Source organism: Myotis daubentonii, chromosome 18 (assembly GCF_963259705.1).
Source record: "Myotis daubentonii chromosome 18, mMyoDau2.1, whole genome shotgun sequence".
Taxonomy (NCBI): domain Eukaryota; kingdom Metazoa; phylum Chordata; class Mammalia; order Chiroptera; family Vespertilionidae; genus Myotis; species Myotis daubentonii.
This window is the reverse complement of record NC_081857.1, coordinates 30998066-31015315: the sequence shown is the minus strand read 5'-3', so window position 1 is coordinate 31015315 and position 17250 is coordinate 30998066. Positions and strand designations below refer to the sequence as shown.

General features: G+C 40.2%; 1 protein-coding gene and 1 pseudogene across 2 annotated transcripts; one reads left to right on the top strand and one right to left on the bottom strand.

Annotated features, from left to right (window-relative positions):
- Positions 1-3828: 3828 nt before the first annotated feature.
- On the bottom strand, positions 3829-17170 carry CTXND2 (cortexin domain containing 2). Of its 2 annotated transcripts, none has more exons than XM_059673285.1 (2): positions 17080-17170; positions 3829-4859 (listed from the first exon to the last, which is right to left on the bottom strand). In XM_059673285.1, the coding sequence occupies exon 2, from the start codon at positions 4796-4798 to the stop codon at positions 4640-4642; it is 159 nt and encodes a 52-aa protein (XP_059529268.1). In that variant the 5' UTR covers positions 4799-4859; positions 17080-17170; the 3' UTR covers positions 3829-4639. The 2 variants fall into 2 exon arrangements, with proteins under 2 accessions (XP_059529268.1, XP_059529269.1); XM_059673286.1 differs by lacking the exon at positions 17080-17170 and adding an exon at positions 14474-14610.
- On the top strand, positions 6746-7871 carry LOC132221116 (large ribosomal subunit protein uL4-like; annotated as a pseudogene).
- Positions 17171-17250: the final 80 nt, after the last annotated feature.

Below are 17250 nucleotides of genomic sequence, written 5' to 3'. Positions count from 1 at the left end.
ATCTGTGCATAGTCCTGTCTCCTCTGTTGGGTTGTGATTAACTCAAGGCTGAGGTCCTGTCTTAACCACCTTTTCCCCCCTGGCACCTGACATATTGCCCTGTACATGTGGTGCTCTGTAATGTGTGATAATAAAGGGGAATCTTTGCTCTGCCCTGATTATGTTTCTATTGGTTACTTTCAGCTCCCTGATGTGTGTGTGGGTGGTTTGGGGGTGGAAATGGGGAATGTTGAAGAGAAACAGGAGCTCTTTGGGGTATTACAGTCTGATTTCTTCATTGTCCTGAGAAGGCTGAAGTGATCAGGCTGGCAGAAATCAGCAGTGGGACTCAGGAAGTGTCTTCTAAGACCTTACTACTCAACGTGCAATCAGGGAACTTGTTAAAGATTCTAAATCTCTCTCTGGGCCATTAAGTGTGTACTGAGTAAGAATCTGATCTTTAATAAGACCTCCAGGTAATTCGTTTGCTCGCTATAGGAAAAGCGGGTTTGAGCTGTGTAATCCTGTCTAGGACAGGGCCTTGATATTTAGGGAGCCAAGCTCTGGCTTTGTTTTTGTTAAGTTCTGAAGACTATATACCAGGCACTGTTTAATAGGGCCAGAGATTCAGGCCCTATTATAAATGGCTCACATTATTTAAAATTGAAAAATTCTGAAGGTAGACAGTTCATTGCCAGTTTAATAATATCGTATAATATAATAAATAACTGACACACCATTTGGAATACTCACGTTGGGTGTGCTCAGCACATTCATTTCTATAATACACTGTGATACACTGAAAAATCACAACCACATGCTACTTAATACTTGAACATGAGATGTTATAGCACAGGGCCAAACCCTTGGGATGCCAAATGATCCTTTCCCTGCAGACAGACTTAAGGGAAATTAGATAATAAACTAAAGGTTGCTGAGTGACCTCAGAATCAAAACAAGAGAAGACAGGGATTAAAAACCTCAAAAAGTTCCAGACATTAGGAAAATAATGTAAAGGAGCAAAATGGGTTGAGTGAGAACTGTGGCTACCTGGGAACTATATTTCTCACCTACACGAAGCAGTTGCTGGTTAGCTCCATCTAATCTTTGTCCTGTGTGGTAGTTACAGTGTTGCCGGATCTACAATTTTCCAAGTAAACTTAAAAATCTGTATTTTTATATGAAAATTTCTGAGTTCTGAATGTTGAAAACTAATTTAAAAATTTTGTAAATTTTGCAATACTTTTCTTTTAAAAAATATTTTTATTGATTTCAGAGAGGAAGGGAGAGGGAAATATAGAAACACGAATGATGAGTGAGAATCATCGCTTGGCTGCCTCCTGCAAGCCCTCTCTGGGGATCAAGCCTGAAACCCAGGTATGTGCCCAGATCGGGAATTGAACCATGATCTCCTGGTTCATGGGTTGACACTCAAGGTACAATCCCAAGTGATACCCACTGAACCACACAGGCCCTGCAATACTCTTTAAATCAGCAATTCAACTTCTAGGAATTAAACTACATACCTTTGAAATTGTATACTTTGAATATATATACCTTTGAAAAGACATAAATGCTAAATTATCTTCTGCAACATTTTTTTAAAACAGCAAAATATTCAGAAACAATGTAAATTTTTATCAGCAGGGGTTGGTTAAAGAAATTATGGCACACCAAACAATAGAATACTCTTCAGCTGTATTTTTTAAATTTTATTTATTGATTTTGGGAGAGAGAGATACTGATTTGTTGTTCCACTTATTTATGCATTCATTGGTTAATTCTTGTATGAGCCTTGACCAGGCTTGGAACCCACAACCTTGGTGTAGCAGGATGGTGCTCTAACCAACTGAGCTCCCCGACCAGGGCCTTTCAGCTGTGTTTCTTTTTTTAAAAAAAAGCCTAAGAAAGCTTGCCCTGACCAGGTGGCTCAGTTAGTTGGAGCTTCATCCCATACACCAAAAGGTTGTGGGTTTGATCCTCAGTCATGGTGTTTTTCAGGAGGCAACCAACTGATCCATGTTTCTCTCTCGCCCCCTTCCTCTCTCTCTCTTAAAATCAATAAACATATCATCAGCTGAGGATTTTTTTAAAAAGCTAAGGAAGCTCTTTGTGCATTGATATGGCGTGATGTTCAAGACATTAAATAAGAAAAGTAGGTGCAGAACATTTATATAACACCCTATTGTTTGTATAAATTATGGCAGAAATATTTTTTTTTTCTTACATATACATAAAATATCACTGGAAGGAGGAAAGAAATTAACACTGGCTCTCACTGAAGAGGGCAAATGGAGGGTGGGGGCAAGAGTTGGAGGGAGGGTTTCCATTGCACACCATTTTATACTTTTTGAGTTCTGAAACATGAAATCATGTATCGTATTCACACATATTACATCAAAAAGAAAAAGTCTGGAAAGACACACACATATTCAAAAACAAATGATCATAACAGCAATTACCTCTGGAAGGAAGGATTGGGAAACAAGGCAGTGTCTAGGAATTTTTTGCATATTTGTCATTATCAGCATCATGTGTTGTATATTAGTTTCCTGTGATGACCGTAACTTATTCCTACAAACTAGGTAGCTATAAGAAACAGAAATTTATTCTCTCAAGGTGTTGACAGGGTTGTACTCCTTCCAAAGGGCTCTAGGGAGAATCCTTCCTTGCCTCTTCCAGTCTTGGTGGCTCCAGGCACGGGTTCTTTAGCCGTGGTTGAATGACTCCAATCTCTGTCTCCATCTTCACATGGTCTTTTCCTCCGTCTTCCTGTGTCTTCTTCTCTTCTGTCTTTTATAAAGACACTTGTAATTGGATTTAGGGCTCACCTGGATAATCCAGGATGAGTTTATCTTGAGATCCTTAATTATATCTGCAAAGACCCTTTTTCCAAATCAGGTCACATTCATAGGTTTCAGGGGTGAGGACATGGACATCTTTTTGAGGGTCTCTTTTCAATCCACCAGATGTTATTTTATAGATAAGGCAATTTGAGCTGAGAGAGATTAAGGAATTCAACCAAGGCAAATTAGTGCACTTCCACCATAGAGCTTTGCCCACTTGGTAAGGGCCACAGATTTCATAAGACCTCACACACTAAAAAGGTCCTGTTAGACTCTTATCATAGGTTCCTGCTGGCCTTAGATTTGTATAATAAAGGGACTTCCTAGGACCACCTCTAGGAGGGCTTCTAGTTTTAGGTGCACCTTACCAAGCATCATGATATTATATTACATCATAAAATTATGGCCAACTTATCTTACCGTAAGGACATTAGATACTGGAGAATTGAAACCCATGACCTTATTATTTATTTATTTACTATATTCCCTATGCTGTATTTCACATCCTATGACTGTTTTCTAACTACAAATTGGTACTTCTTAAGCCCTTCACTTTTCCACCCAGGCCACCAATCCCACCTCACCCCTGGTAACTGTCATTTTATTTTCTGCGTTTATAAATCTGTTTGTTTTGTTTCTTCATTAATTTTGTTCTTTAGATTCCACATGTAAGTGAAATAAGAGGGTATTTGTCTTTTATTTCACTTAGGATAATGCCCTCTAGGTCCATCCATGATGCTGCAACTGATAAGATTTCATTCTTTTTTTATGGCTTAGTAATATTCCATTGTAAATATGTACCACCACTTTTTTACCCACTTGCCTATTGATGGATAACTGGGATTGCTTCCATATCTTGGCTATTATTAATAATGCTGCAATGAACATAGGGGTGCATATCTCTTTTTAAATTAGTGTTGTGGGTTTCTTCAGATCAATACCTAGAAGTGGAGTTGCTGGGTTATAAGATAGTCCCATTTTTTAATTTTTTGAGGACCCTCCTTACTATTTTCCATAGTGGCTGCACCAATTTGCAATTCCACAAACAATGCACATCTTCACCAATACTTGTTTGTTGATTTATTGGTGATATTTATTCTGACAGGTGTGAGGTGATAGCTCATGGTTTTATTTTTTAAAATATATTTTTATTGATTTCAGAGAGGAAGGGAGAGGGAGAGAGAGATAGAAATATCAGTGATGAGAGAGAATCATTGATTGGCTGCCTCCTGCATGCCTCACACTGGGGATGGAGCCCACAACCTGGGTATGTGCCCTGACTGGAATCGAACTGTGATCTCCTGGTTCATAGGTCGAAGTTCAACCACTGAGCCACACCTGCTGGGCGATATCTCATGGTTTTAATTTGCATTTCCCTGTTGGTTAATGACCTTGAGCATCTTTTAATATGTCTATTGGCCATCTGTATGTCCTCTTCAGATAGGTGTATATTCAGGTCCTCTGCCCATTTTTAACTGGATATTTTTTGGGTGTTGATTTCTTTGTAAAATTTGGATAAAAATCCCTTATTGATTTATCATTGCCACCCATTGCCTTGTTTTAATGAGTGAGTTCAACCTGTCTCTGTCCCACTTTTGTAACCATTTCCCTGAACAGGAACAATGCAAACTGGCTTGTGTTTCATCCTTTTTATTATTCCTAATTCGCACTCCTGTGCCTATTGTGGAATGCAGGAGTGAGAGGACTGAGACACAGGGAGGCAAAATAATACAGAATCTGGATCACAATAGTCTGTATAAAAGATTTCAAATCTCCTGTGAGGGGGAGTCTACCAGGCTTTTTCATAATTCAGCTCAGAGATGGTTCTCATGTGAACTGGCCTCATAGGGATTCTTCACCAACTTGACACATCGAACAATCATCACTATTAGGAAAAGAAACAGAAGAACAACAAAGGCAATGGCAAAGCCTTTGTCTACGTCAATAGTGCTGGACAGGCTTGAGTCATCCATGGGAACACACCTGTCCTGCTGTAGCTACCTCCTCAGGTATATCTTCAGACTTGTCATATTCCTAAACAAGAGAGTATAAAAAAAGTTTATTGGTTTGTATGTGTATGTATGTATTTTCTCAACAGCACTGGTTTGGCTCAGTGGATACAGCCTGTGGACTGAAGGTTCCCGGGTTTGATTCTAGTCAAGGGCACATGTCCGGGTTGTGGGCTTGATCCCCAGTAGGGGGCGTGCAGGAGGCAGCCAATCAATGATTCTCTATCATCATTGATGTTTCTGTCTCTCTCCTTTCCCTTCCTCTCTGAAATCAATAAAAATATGTTTTAAAGAGAGAGAGAGAGAGAGAAATTGCAAAAAACAAAGTCAGCAAGATTTATTGAAGAAGTGCTTATGAAATGGATAAAGTTCGTATAGGTGATGTTCAAGATATGCACACATGTAAAAGCATAAAATATCTGTAGAATTTCTCCAAAGCAAAACATGAGCAAATATGTATAACTCAGAAATCAACAGGGGCTCCCTGCCCTGCAAGATCCAGGAAAAACTGTCTTAAACATCCCAATTCTGTGTTAAGTCCAAATTTTTCTCTAAGATTTTTTTTCCCTTCAAATTCTAAGAGTACTTACTGTAACTGATTTGTTGTGGAGTCTAGAGATTGGCTGTATGACATTGTACCTAGAGTCAATGATAATATATTGCACACTTAGAAATTCAAGAGATTAGATCCCATGTTAAATGTTCTTAGCATAATAAAATACAGTTTATAAAAAAGAAAGGAAGCCGAAACCGGTTTGGCTCAGTGGATAGAGCGTCGGCCTGTGGACTGAAGGGTCCCAGGTTCGATTCCGGTCAGGGGCATGTATCTTGGTTGCGGGCACATCCCCAGTGGGGAGTGTGCAGGATGCAGCTGGTCGATGTTTCTCTCTCATCGATGTTTCTGGCTCTCTATCCCTCTCCCTTCCCCTCTGTAAAAACTCAATAAAATATATTAAAAAAAAAAAAAAAGAAAAGAAAAAGAAAGGAAGAAAGAGGTTGGCCAAAGCAGCCTATGGCAACAGAGAAAAGGACAGAATTGACATTGAATTGATCACAGAGGATTTTTTTACTTGAGGCCCAGATATAGACCCCACATATAGGGACCAGCCTGGTGCTAGGATGAAATTACCTTAATAAAATGTGGCCGGACATGAACTTGGGTTCAGCGTTGTAAATACTAGCCAGAGGGAGGGACATTGACTCTGAGGGATCTGAAGTTATATAACCCTAGTGAGGGAATGTCTGAAGGAACCATGAAACACACATCTTGAGAGAAAGAGCCCTGAATATCATTCAAGCCAAGAGAGAGAAAATGCCAAGAGATTTCCTTTGAAAAATGGCTTAATGGGTCACATGTGCATTATTGTGTTCCACATTTCAGTGGCTTCTCACTCCCTACATCTGTTAATATCCTTTTGGACCTACTTCCAAAATATCTCTCAAATCAATTTATTTTTCTTTATTTATTTTAAAAATACATTTTTATTTATTTCATAGAGGAAGGAAGAAGGAGAAAGAAATAGAAACATCAATGATGAGAGAGAATCATTGATTGGCTGCCTCTTGCATGTCCCACACTGGGGATTGAGCCCACAACCCAGCCATGTGCCCAGATCAGGAACTGAACCCTGACCTCCTGGTTCATAGGTCTACGCTCAACCGCTGGCTGGGCCAGTTGCCTTTTCTTTATGCCTTTGGTCAGCACTGCACTCTAGGCCATCAAATGCTCGACTTCTGCAAACACTCTCTGATTTCCTGAAAACACGTTTAATCTCTCCAAACCACAAAGCAGTCTTTATTTATTATTATTATTCTAATCCTCACCCAAGGAGTGAGGATATTTTTTTCATTGATTTTTAGAGAGAGTAGAAGGGAGCAGGGAGAGGGAGAGAGAAAGCGAAGGGAGAGAGGGCTGAGTCTTGGGGTACTGGCAGAGCTGTGGCTTGAATTTCCAGAGTTTGAGGTGGTGGGACTCATCATTCTGGCCAGGGTGCTTTTGGAAATAAGTGTTGTGGGGGGCCACATGTTTGCACCAACCAAAACCTGGCGCCATTGGCACCGAAGAGTGAACATAACACAGCAGCGATATGCCATCTGCTCTGCTCTGGCTGCCTCGGCCTTCCCACCACTGGTCGTGTCTAAAGGTCATCATATTGAGGAAGTTCCTGAACTTCCTTGGGTGGTTGAAGATAAAGTTGAAGGTCATGAGGAAACCAAGGAGGCTGTTTTGCTTCTTAAGAAACTTAAGACCTAGAATTATATATATATAAAAGTCTATCCCTCTCAGCGAATGAGAGCTGGAGGGACAAAACGAGAAACCGTCATTGTATCCAGCACAGGGGAACTTGCATCACCTATAATCAGGCAATGGTGTCATTAAAGCCTCCAGAAACATCCCTGGAATTACTCTGCTTAATGTAAGCAAACCGAACATTTTGAAACTTGCTCCTGGTGGGCGTGTGGGCTGTTTCTGCATTTGGACTGAAAATGCTTTCCGCAAGTTAGATGAGCTGTATGGCACCCGGCGTAAAGCTGCCCCCTCAAGAGTAACTACCACCTTCCTGTGCACAAGATGCTCAGTACAGACCTCAGCAGAATGTTGAAAAGCCCAGAGATCCAAAGCGCCCTCCAGGCACCACGAAAAAACGATTCATCATCGCAGAGTCCTGAAGAAGAATCCACTGAGAAACCTTGAGAATCATGTTGAAGCTAAACCCGTATGCAGAGACCATGCACTGGAACAGACCAAGAACCACAAGCTCTGGGTAGATAAAGCAGCAGCAGCGCTGGAAGCCAAATCAGATGAGAAGGGGGTTCCAGGCCAGAAGCCTGTGGTCGGGAAGAAAGGAAGGACGGCTGTTGGTGTTAAGAGGCAGAAGAAGCCTTTGGTGGGGACAAAGAGCAGCTGCTTCCAAGAAACCGGCAGCTGGGAGGAAGCGCCCAGAGAAGAAACCCACCACAGAAGAAGAGCAGCCTGCGGCATAAACGAAGTGTGTTTATTCCATAAAGGTCAAATCACGTGGGACAGCTAATTTTGAATAAAAACATGATCAAAGGTAGTGAAGGGGGGAAAAAGAAGAAGAAGAAAGAAAAGAGTGTCAGCAGATTGGGAAAGAAAATCCAGGTGTTAGTGGATTAAACAGGAAAGGGCAGTGAGAAAATGAAGACACTAAGATTTTTAAATCATTTACGAGAAGTTCAACTAGGAAAGAAATAAGGAGAAAAGCAGCTAAATGTTCAATACAGAATCAAGTGAGAGATTCCTTTTCAAAGGCAGAATAGAAATGTATCGGGGAGGAGGTGTTTGGGTGCAAGTGACAGAAAAATCCACTTAAGTGAGATCAAATAATGCATTAAATAATCTGTTGAATTAGGAGGGTGAAGTTCAGAGTAAGGCTAACTTTAGGTATGGTTGCATCTGCAGATTCAATCCGTTATCAGGGTCCTGCCTTTATAAGTTTATGATTTTTTCTCAACCCCACCTTTCTTCTATGTTGATTGCATGCATACACAGGCTTCCTAGCGGTAGCAAGAATGGCTCCAGCAAATCCAGACCTCAGCAGTCCCTTTTCATGTTATCCCCTCCGCCCCAATTCCAGAGGGAGAAAGAACACTTTCACATCAGTCAGGATTCTTGTTTGCAAGCAACAGAAACAGTCTCCCTTAAGCAGAAAACACATTTTTAAAAATATATATATATATTTTATTGATTTTTTAGAGAGAGGAAGGAAGAGGGATAGAGAGTTAGAAACATCGATGAGAGAGAAACATTGATCAGCTGCCTCCTGCACACTCCCTACTGGGGATGTGCCGGCAACCAAGGTACATGCCCTTGACCGGAATCGAACCTGGGACCCTTGAGTCCGCAGGCCAACGCTCTATCCACTGAGCCAAACCGGTTAGGGTGCAGAAAACACATTTATTATAAGGAGATCAGGTAGGAGTACTTGTCTTATAGAACAGGCAGAAACCAAGAGAGGCCAGGCATTGGGAACCACAGCCGAAGGCAGCACAGGAAAAGTCTGGTTAGGGCACTGCTGGCTCTGGGCACTACCAGTGTGGACACTGCTATTGCTGAGCACTACTGCTACTGTCACTGGATACTGCTGCCTCTGTCATGCCCGAATTGTAAATTGTGTCATCTCTGTGTCACTCAGCATTCCGGTTCCTGGCTGGAGCATCCAACTGTTCAAGACTGAGTCACGCATCAACGCCTTAGCCACCCTGGGATGAAAGTGGGAATATTTGGTTCCCCTAAACTTCTGTAGTGGGAATGAGGTTCTGTCTCTTACAGACTTGCATAAAGGAAGCTTTCCCTCAAATAGGAAGGGTTTTTGGGTGTTGGGCAGACAAAAAATGACATCTATTTTTTTGGTCTTGGCTGCCATATGCTATTTATAAAAAACTCACCTAAAATGTAAAGGCATGGAAAGATTTAATGGAAAAGGTATTTATTTTATTTTTTTAAATGTATATCTTTATTGATTTTAGAGAGGAAAGGAGAGGGAGAGAGAGAGAAACATCAATGATGAGAGAGAATCATTGATTGGCTGCCTTCTGCACACCCCTTACTGAGGTTTGAGCCCGCAACCTGGGCATATGCCCTTGGCCGGAATCGAACCTGGGATCCTTCAGTCCGCAGGCTGATGCTCTATCCACTGAGTCAAACTGGCTAGGGCTGGAAAAGGTATTTAAAAAAGTATACTAGGTAAATACTAACCAAAAGGAAACTGAGATGCTATAGTAATATCAGACAAAATAGACTTTAAGACAAAAAGCATTATTAGGCCGAAACCGGTTTGGCTCAGTGGATAGAGCGTCAGCCTGCGGACTGAGGGGTCCCAGGTTCGATTCCGGTCAAGGGCATGTACCTGTGTTGCGGGCACATCCCCAGTAGGAGGTGTGCAGGAGGCAGCTGATCGATGTTTCTCTCTCATCGATGTTTCTAACTCTCTATCTCTCTCCCTTCCTCTCTGTAAAAAATCAATAAAATATATTAAAAAAAAAAAGCATTATTAGGGATAGAGGGGGTAAATAGATTATAACAAAGAGTAGATAAAATTCAGAGGGAAGATGTAGCAGTTCTAAATTGTATGCACTTAGGGGAATGGGGGGAGGTAAGAGGGGCTAAAGGGGGACAAATGGTGACAAAAGACTTGACTTGGGTGGTGAACACACAATACAATATACAGGTGATGTATTATAGAATTGTACACCTGAAACCTATGTAATTTTATTAACCAGTGTCACCCCAATAAATTAAATAAACATTTTAAAAAGTATAAAAAAAGAAAAGAAGGATAATCTAAAATCAATAAATTAAGCTTCCACTGAGGAAAACTAGAAAAAAGAAGAGCAAATCAAATTAAAAGTAAACAGACCACATTTGGCAAACAAAGGTGGAGCTCTTTGACCCCTCGAAGAAGGGGATAAATTATCAGGGTAAGTTGTGCTTTTAACAGACTAGAATATATGGATTGTAAGTTTCAGTGTGAAATTCAGAGGAAATATTACACAAAAATGTTTAAAATGATTGGCACAATAATCTGCAGAATCAGAAGCCAACCAGAATTTAACTGTGAGCATCTGGAGTATATATGAAATGATGAAAAATACTGGGAGTTTTTCCCCAAGATTCTTATACAATTTAGCTTTATTTTCATAATTACTTTAAAAAATGTTCATTTGGTGCTAAAAAACACCCAAAACAAACAAACAAATAAACAAAAACTAAATTGTATATACCTAATAAAACAGCTTTAAAATAAATAAGGAAACAATAGGACTATAGGGAGAAATTGGTAAAAAACACACACCATTAAAGTGGATAGTCAACACATTTCCTCAAGTATTGGTAAAATAGGCAAAAATCAATGAGATATAAAATATTAGAATAATACAATTAACAAGCTTGAATTATTGAACACCTGTAGAACCCTGATCCAACACTTAGCAAATCCATACTTTTTCATGTATTGTTTAATTTAGTTTAAATTGGATTTTTGTTTTATTATTATTTTTTTGGTCATCTGAAACTAAAAGTATTCTAATTTCATGGCATTAAATCCCTTTTTACTTAAAATAGTGAGAATGGTTTCTGTTTTCTGCAAATAAACCAATAAATACAAATACCAAGTTGAGTTTATCTCAGGAGTGCAGTGTAGTTTACATTGGAAAATTTGTAAATGACATATATATGTATGTATACACAGATTAAAAGAGAAAAAACATGTGAACACCTCAATGGTGGCAGAAAAAACATATGATAAAATTGAATACTAATATACAACACCCATGTTAATATTCTTAGCAAAATAAAGATAGAAAGAAGCAACTGTAACTTGATAAAGGGTATCAACCAAAAATGTATAGCCAACATCCCACCTAATGCTCAAAACTTGAAAGATTTTCCATTTAAAATCAGGAACATGACAAGATGTTACTATCTACTTTTATTCAATATGATTCTGGAGGTTCTAGCCTGTGCAGTAGAATAAGATAAAGAAAAAAATAGGCATAAGGATTTAAAAAGAAGAAACAAAAATGTTAGTTTTTCACAGATATTATTGCCTATAGAGCAATCTACAGAAAATATGAGAAATAAGCAGAGTTTAGCAAGGTGTCTGGATAACACATACAAGACAATTGCATTTTTAAATGCCAGCAACAAACAATAAGAAAATGTAATTTTTAAAAAGGCATTATTGGCCCTGACCAGGTTGCTCAGTTGATTAGAGCATTGGCCTTATATGCCAAGGTTGCAGGTTCCATCTCCCATCAGGGCACATACAAGAATCAACCAATAAATGCATAAATAAGTAAAACAAGTCAATGTTTCCCTCTCTCCCTTCCTTTCTTTCTCTAAATATCACTAAATAAAAAATTTTTAAAAAGGCATTATTTACAATAGTACAAAAATATAGAGGGTATTTGAAAATATAGATATAGAGAACAAACCAATGGTTGCCAAAGGGGAGGAGGTGGGAGAATGGGAATTAAAAAAAAAACCCCAGTAGGGCACATAATTATCTTTTTAAAAATTAAAAAAAAATGGATATGGTATCCTAGATCATATACAAAAGTTTGGACATATTTTCATCTTTGCTTCCAAAATCCTTCTTGATGTATTTTATGGGCTTTTAGCCACAGTAATCTATTAGCCAAAGTCTTTTTTAGAATGGTCCACACTAACTCACTGAAACCTGATATAATGGAGCTTATTATCCTATAATTATAATTTGTATTACAATGCCTAGTTTCCCTAATTCATTAGTTTATACTCATCCTCCCCCAAATGAGTTTTCAGGGCTATGCAAACCCTACACACACGAGGAATAGGTGATATATCACTTCTGTGGAATGAACTGAGGAATTCTGGGAGAGTACTTATAAAAAAATCTTTAAACAACAACAAAATCCACAGTTGTTGCAGTGAGTTGGACTCTAGGCTTTCCAACTCTGCTTAAGCTACGTTTATTTTTCCCCCATATGTGTGTGTCTAATTCATCTTCCCCAGTGCAGATCCCTGCTAAGCTCCCTGCTGCTTCTTCCATCAAACTAATGTCCAGACTTCCAGGATATCCTGCCTCATGAAGGTAGGGGGATAGGCAGGGCTTATCTACATAAATAGAATTTAAGTTGTTTTAAAACAGAGATAGTTGGAGATCAAACCAATACCGATAGCCATCAGTTGTCCTGAGATAAGAGAAGTCCTTTAATTTCCAGGATGAAAAAATGTTTTTGATTGCTAAAACTCTTTGTGAGGAAAAATAATTCCTGTGAGAAACTAGAAAAATTAAATATATCAAATTAAACTTTTCATTATTGCATAATCAGAAATTGGAATCATCATTGCCATACACACTGTGGGATACCAGTACTCATTGGCTCCAGAGATCAGCTTGTGTGTATGTGGGGGAGGGGGGTTTCTCTGTCAAAGAGAGAGCAAATTAGAAACTCCTGCTTGTCCATGCGATTCTTTTCTTTCTTTCTTTTTTTTGATATGTTTTTATTGATTCCAGAGAGGCAGGGAGAGGGAGAGAGGGATAGTAACATCAATGATGAAAGAGAATCATTGATCGGCTGCCTCCTGCCCGACCCCTACTGGGGATTGAGCCCGCAACCTGGGCATGTGCCCTTGACCGGAATTGAACCTGGGATACTTTAGTCTGCAGGCCGATGCTCTATCCATTGAGCCAAACCGTCTAGGACATCCATGCGATTCTTGATTTTGGAAGGGTAAAGGGCATTCTTTCCAGATAAGTGAACCCCCAATAAGCACAATTTAATGGCAATCATGAAATGTAACATGGTGGTGAATAACATGGGTTCCGGAGCCAGTTCCTCTGGATTTGGATCCTAGCTCTAGTAAAGCTTGGTGATCCTGAGCAAGTTACTTAACCTTTCTGAGTCTTGGTTTCCTCATCTGTAAAATGAGGATCCTATATAATAAAAGCATAACATGCAAATCAACCAGACAGAGGAACGACTGGTCACTATGATGCTCACTGACCACTAGAGGGCAGACCCTCAACGCAGGAGCTGTCCCCAGCCCGCAGGTCCCGATTGCCTGATCAGGGCCTGCTGGCCAACCTCTGGGTCCCTCCCCCCGACTGGCAGGCTCCGATTGCCAGATGAGGAACGTGGAACTGGGGGTGGGTGGCAGCAGATGCCGGCAGTGCCAGGCCAAGGCAGGTGCCACACACAGAGGGCAACTGGCAGCGACGGCGGGGGGCGGGGCCAGCTGCAGGCAGCTGGGGAAGATAGGCCCTGATCACAGGCCAGGCCTAGGAACCCTACCCATGCACGAAGTTTGTGCACCGGGCCTCTAGTAATATCTAAGAATCCTATGAGGTAGACGTTGACATTAAATAAATAAATGCATGTAGAACACATAGAACAGTGCCTGGCATAGATCATCTGCTATACATGTGTTTGCTATTACCATCCTCTTAGGTTTACTATGTTCCTCATTTTTTTCACCTTTTCTCCTGCTGCGAAGTGTCTGAAAGTTAATGCCATTTGAATTTTTTATTCAGTGGAGCACACTCTTCATATGTCACAGTTGTGCAGTATTGAAAGTATCTAACATCAACAGCAAAAAGAAGCTAAGATGGTCTGGAGCCCTTGGTATGCCCAATACAGAATATAAAACCCATGCAAACTCAAGGTTATTCATCTAGATATACTTTTATTGCTTGAGGTAAGAGCATAATGAGCCCTGAGGGCCAGCATTTACAAACCTGCAGCTAAGTCAGCTCTTCTTTTACCTAACACTTCCCAGAAAGAATTGATCACTTCTTCCTTTTCTTGTGTTCTCATCCCAAATAACTTTTTCTCCATCTGTAATATCTTATGTTTCTTAAAACAAAAAATTTTAAAACAAAGACCCAGCTTTTCTCTCCCACCCCCCTCACTTGCCTCAAAACAAGACTATGCTTAAGCTATACCCTCTCGAATGAAAGTTTCACTTTTCGCCCCACCCCCCAAAAAAATCTAAGAAAAAAAAGTTCTTTATTTCTGTCAGGTATTTCCCTAGTATTTCCCAAGCTTATAGAAATGTACTGTTCAACCTAGAAGAATTGTTGGAATTGTTCCGATAAAACTATCACCAGGAAGGCACTACAGGTAGTTATTTACCTTTTGAGAGAATGACATTCAAGGCTGGCTGTCGCTAGAGCAGTCTCCTCCTACTCAAGTCCATCTCTTGGCAGCCTCTCCTCTTCTTGTCAACCCTCTCTTACAGAAGGAGAGTGTTTGGTAGCTCTCTCCCTTCCCCACTCCCACACTCAGAGGCTTCATTAATAGTTCAACTAAAACAGGATCAAGTTTCAGACACTCCCACAGTGAGTGAGAAAATGATCCCACTAGATTAAATTGGAGCCTAGATCAGTAGAAGAATATTTCCACAGCTCTGCCAGGGCTGGGGCAGCCAAGGTTAATAGCGCCAATGATACCTTCTAAGTAGGATCACGTGAGTGGGAGAAGATGGGTTCATAGCCAGCTATTTGGTCTATTCAGTCATTCTCCAGATTGGCAGCATCACCTGGAAAATTGTTAGAAATGCACATTCTTGGGCCCTCATCCCAACCTTAATGAATCAGAAACTTTGGACAGGTTGGCATCGGTGTTTTAACCAATTCTTGCAAGTGATTGTGCTGTATGCTCAAGTTTGAGAACTACTTGTCAACAAGATCAGTGAAGCTCTAAAATGTCTCCTTTTCCTCAAAAAGTATTTACTTAGGACATCGGGATCAGAAAAGTTAAAATGACTTCATTTAGCTTTAGTTATTAAACATGTTCATATATACCTTGAATGCAAAATTTACTACTGTTTCCTCTAAGGTTTTATTTGGTTCATTATAAAAACTTCTATAGAATCTGTGTGTGTGTGTGTGTGTGTGTGTGTGTGTGTGTACGCTCTCATAAATATACAGAATACTTATGGAGGGACACACTGCAGGGCTTCTAGATGAGAAATTGGGTGGCTTATATTGTACCATGTGTATATTATCTACTCAGAATTTCTTTTTTCGAGTAGATAAATTTTCAAAATATCACACCTTAAAAAATAACACTCCTGAAAGATGTGCTATGTTTAACAAATATTTACTGAATGTCTATCATGTGTCAATCGCTGTGCTAGATGCTGGGGACAGAATGGAGAATAAAGTACAGTCCCTTTGGCTTCTACTGCCCTGCTCTTTCCAGGTTGCCTCTCCGTTCTTCCATAATCTGAAACAAGTATTGTTGAGGCATCCTTTTTCTTATTTCCTTTAACTTTGGTGCTGTCATTCTCTGCAACTACTAGCCTCTTGCAATTGATGCACAGTTTAGATCTCCTGGGCAGATGTCCTATGATTTTATATGATTAATAAGAATTTTTACTTGGCTGTCCCACCAAACAGTCCACCAACTGAGCAAATCTGAACTTCTAGTTAGCACCCTGTTATTGATATCATCCAGAAGACTTCTTGGATATCACAGCTTTCTTTTACTCCATATACAGTTACATAGAAGGCCTTGTTGGTATTGCCACAATAGCATTTATGGCAATCATTTCCTTTTCAGTATCTAGTCCTTGAAATTCCTTCCCTGAATTTTTGCAGTAGCTATTTACCCAAGTGGATTTCCTGCTTCTAGTCTCTCATCTTCCCAAAATAACCTGGATCAGTGTACTTTAAAATTTTAACTGCCAGGAGTAGGGTTTCCAGATAAAAGATAAATAATTTTTTTTAGTATAAATATGTCCTGTGCAATATTTAGAACATACTTTTACAAAAAATTATTTGTTTGAAATTCAAATTGGCCAATCTGTATTTTTAAAAATACATATTTTTTTTATTGATTTCAGAGAGGAAGAGAGAGGGAGAGAGATAGAAGCATCAAGGATGATGCCAAAACCGGTTTGGCTCAGTGGATAGAGCGTTGGCCTGCGGACTGAGGGGTCCCGGGTTCGATTCCGGTCGGGGGCGTGTGCCTGGGTTGCGGGCACATCCCCAGTGGGAGATGTGCAGGAGGCGGCTGGTCGATGTTTCTCTCCCATCGATGTTTCTGACTCTCTATCTCTCTCCCTTCCTCTCTGTAAAAAACCAATAAAATATATTTAAAAAAAAAAAAATGATGAGAGAGAGTCAGTGATCAGCTACCTCCTGCACGCCCCACATTGGGGATCTAGCCTGCAACCCGCTTTGCAGCTGTTTAATTATGGAAATAATACAGTAACAGAATCGACCTCACGGTTTTGTTGTGAGGGTTAAGTGAGTAAATACATATAAAGCAGTTTTAGTCAGTGTCTGGCCCGAAGAACTCAATGCTTCCTATTAGAAAATAAATCTGTGCAGTCCTCATTTTATCACTTCCCTACTAAAAACCCGTCACTATATCCCCATCTTTGACCAAAGAAAGTGATCTCCAATCCGTCAAAATACCTTCTTGCCTTCCATTTCTGACTGTCGGTATCTCCCTTATTGGACGGTGAGCGCCCAGATCCTCCTGCCCTACCAGTACCATAGCAGACATTTAACAATTAGTTACTGAACTTTTTTTTTCACCAGGGACAAATGTCCTTAAAAGAGGAAAAACTATAGAAAGTATTACAGATCACCATATGAAGTTTAAGCATTAGAGCACCTAACGCGGGTTTTACAAAACCAATCGTCTGCAGAGTGGCCAACTGGGCGAATCCACTACCAAGCGAGGCATTTTAGTAAAATTGTTTTTCACTGACGTTTCTCATCCCTGACCTCTGACGCCCAAGAGGTGGGATTAGGCAGACAGCTGACTTCTTCCTCGCCCTGCCTCCGCCACTGGACCGGCTGGTTCAGTGGCCTGCCCTGCCCGTGGCCGACTTGGCGTTTCCATTGGTCAGTTTCCCCGAGGAGGCTGGCCCTGGCTGTGACCCCGCCCCATGTGGG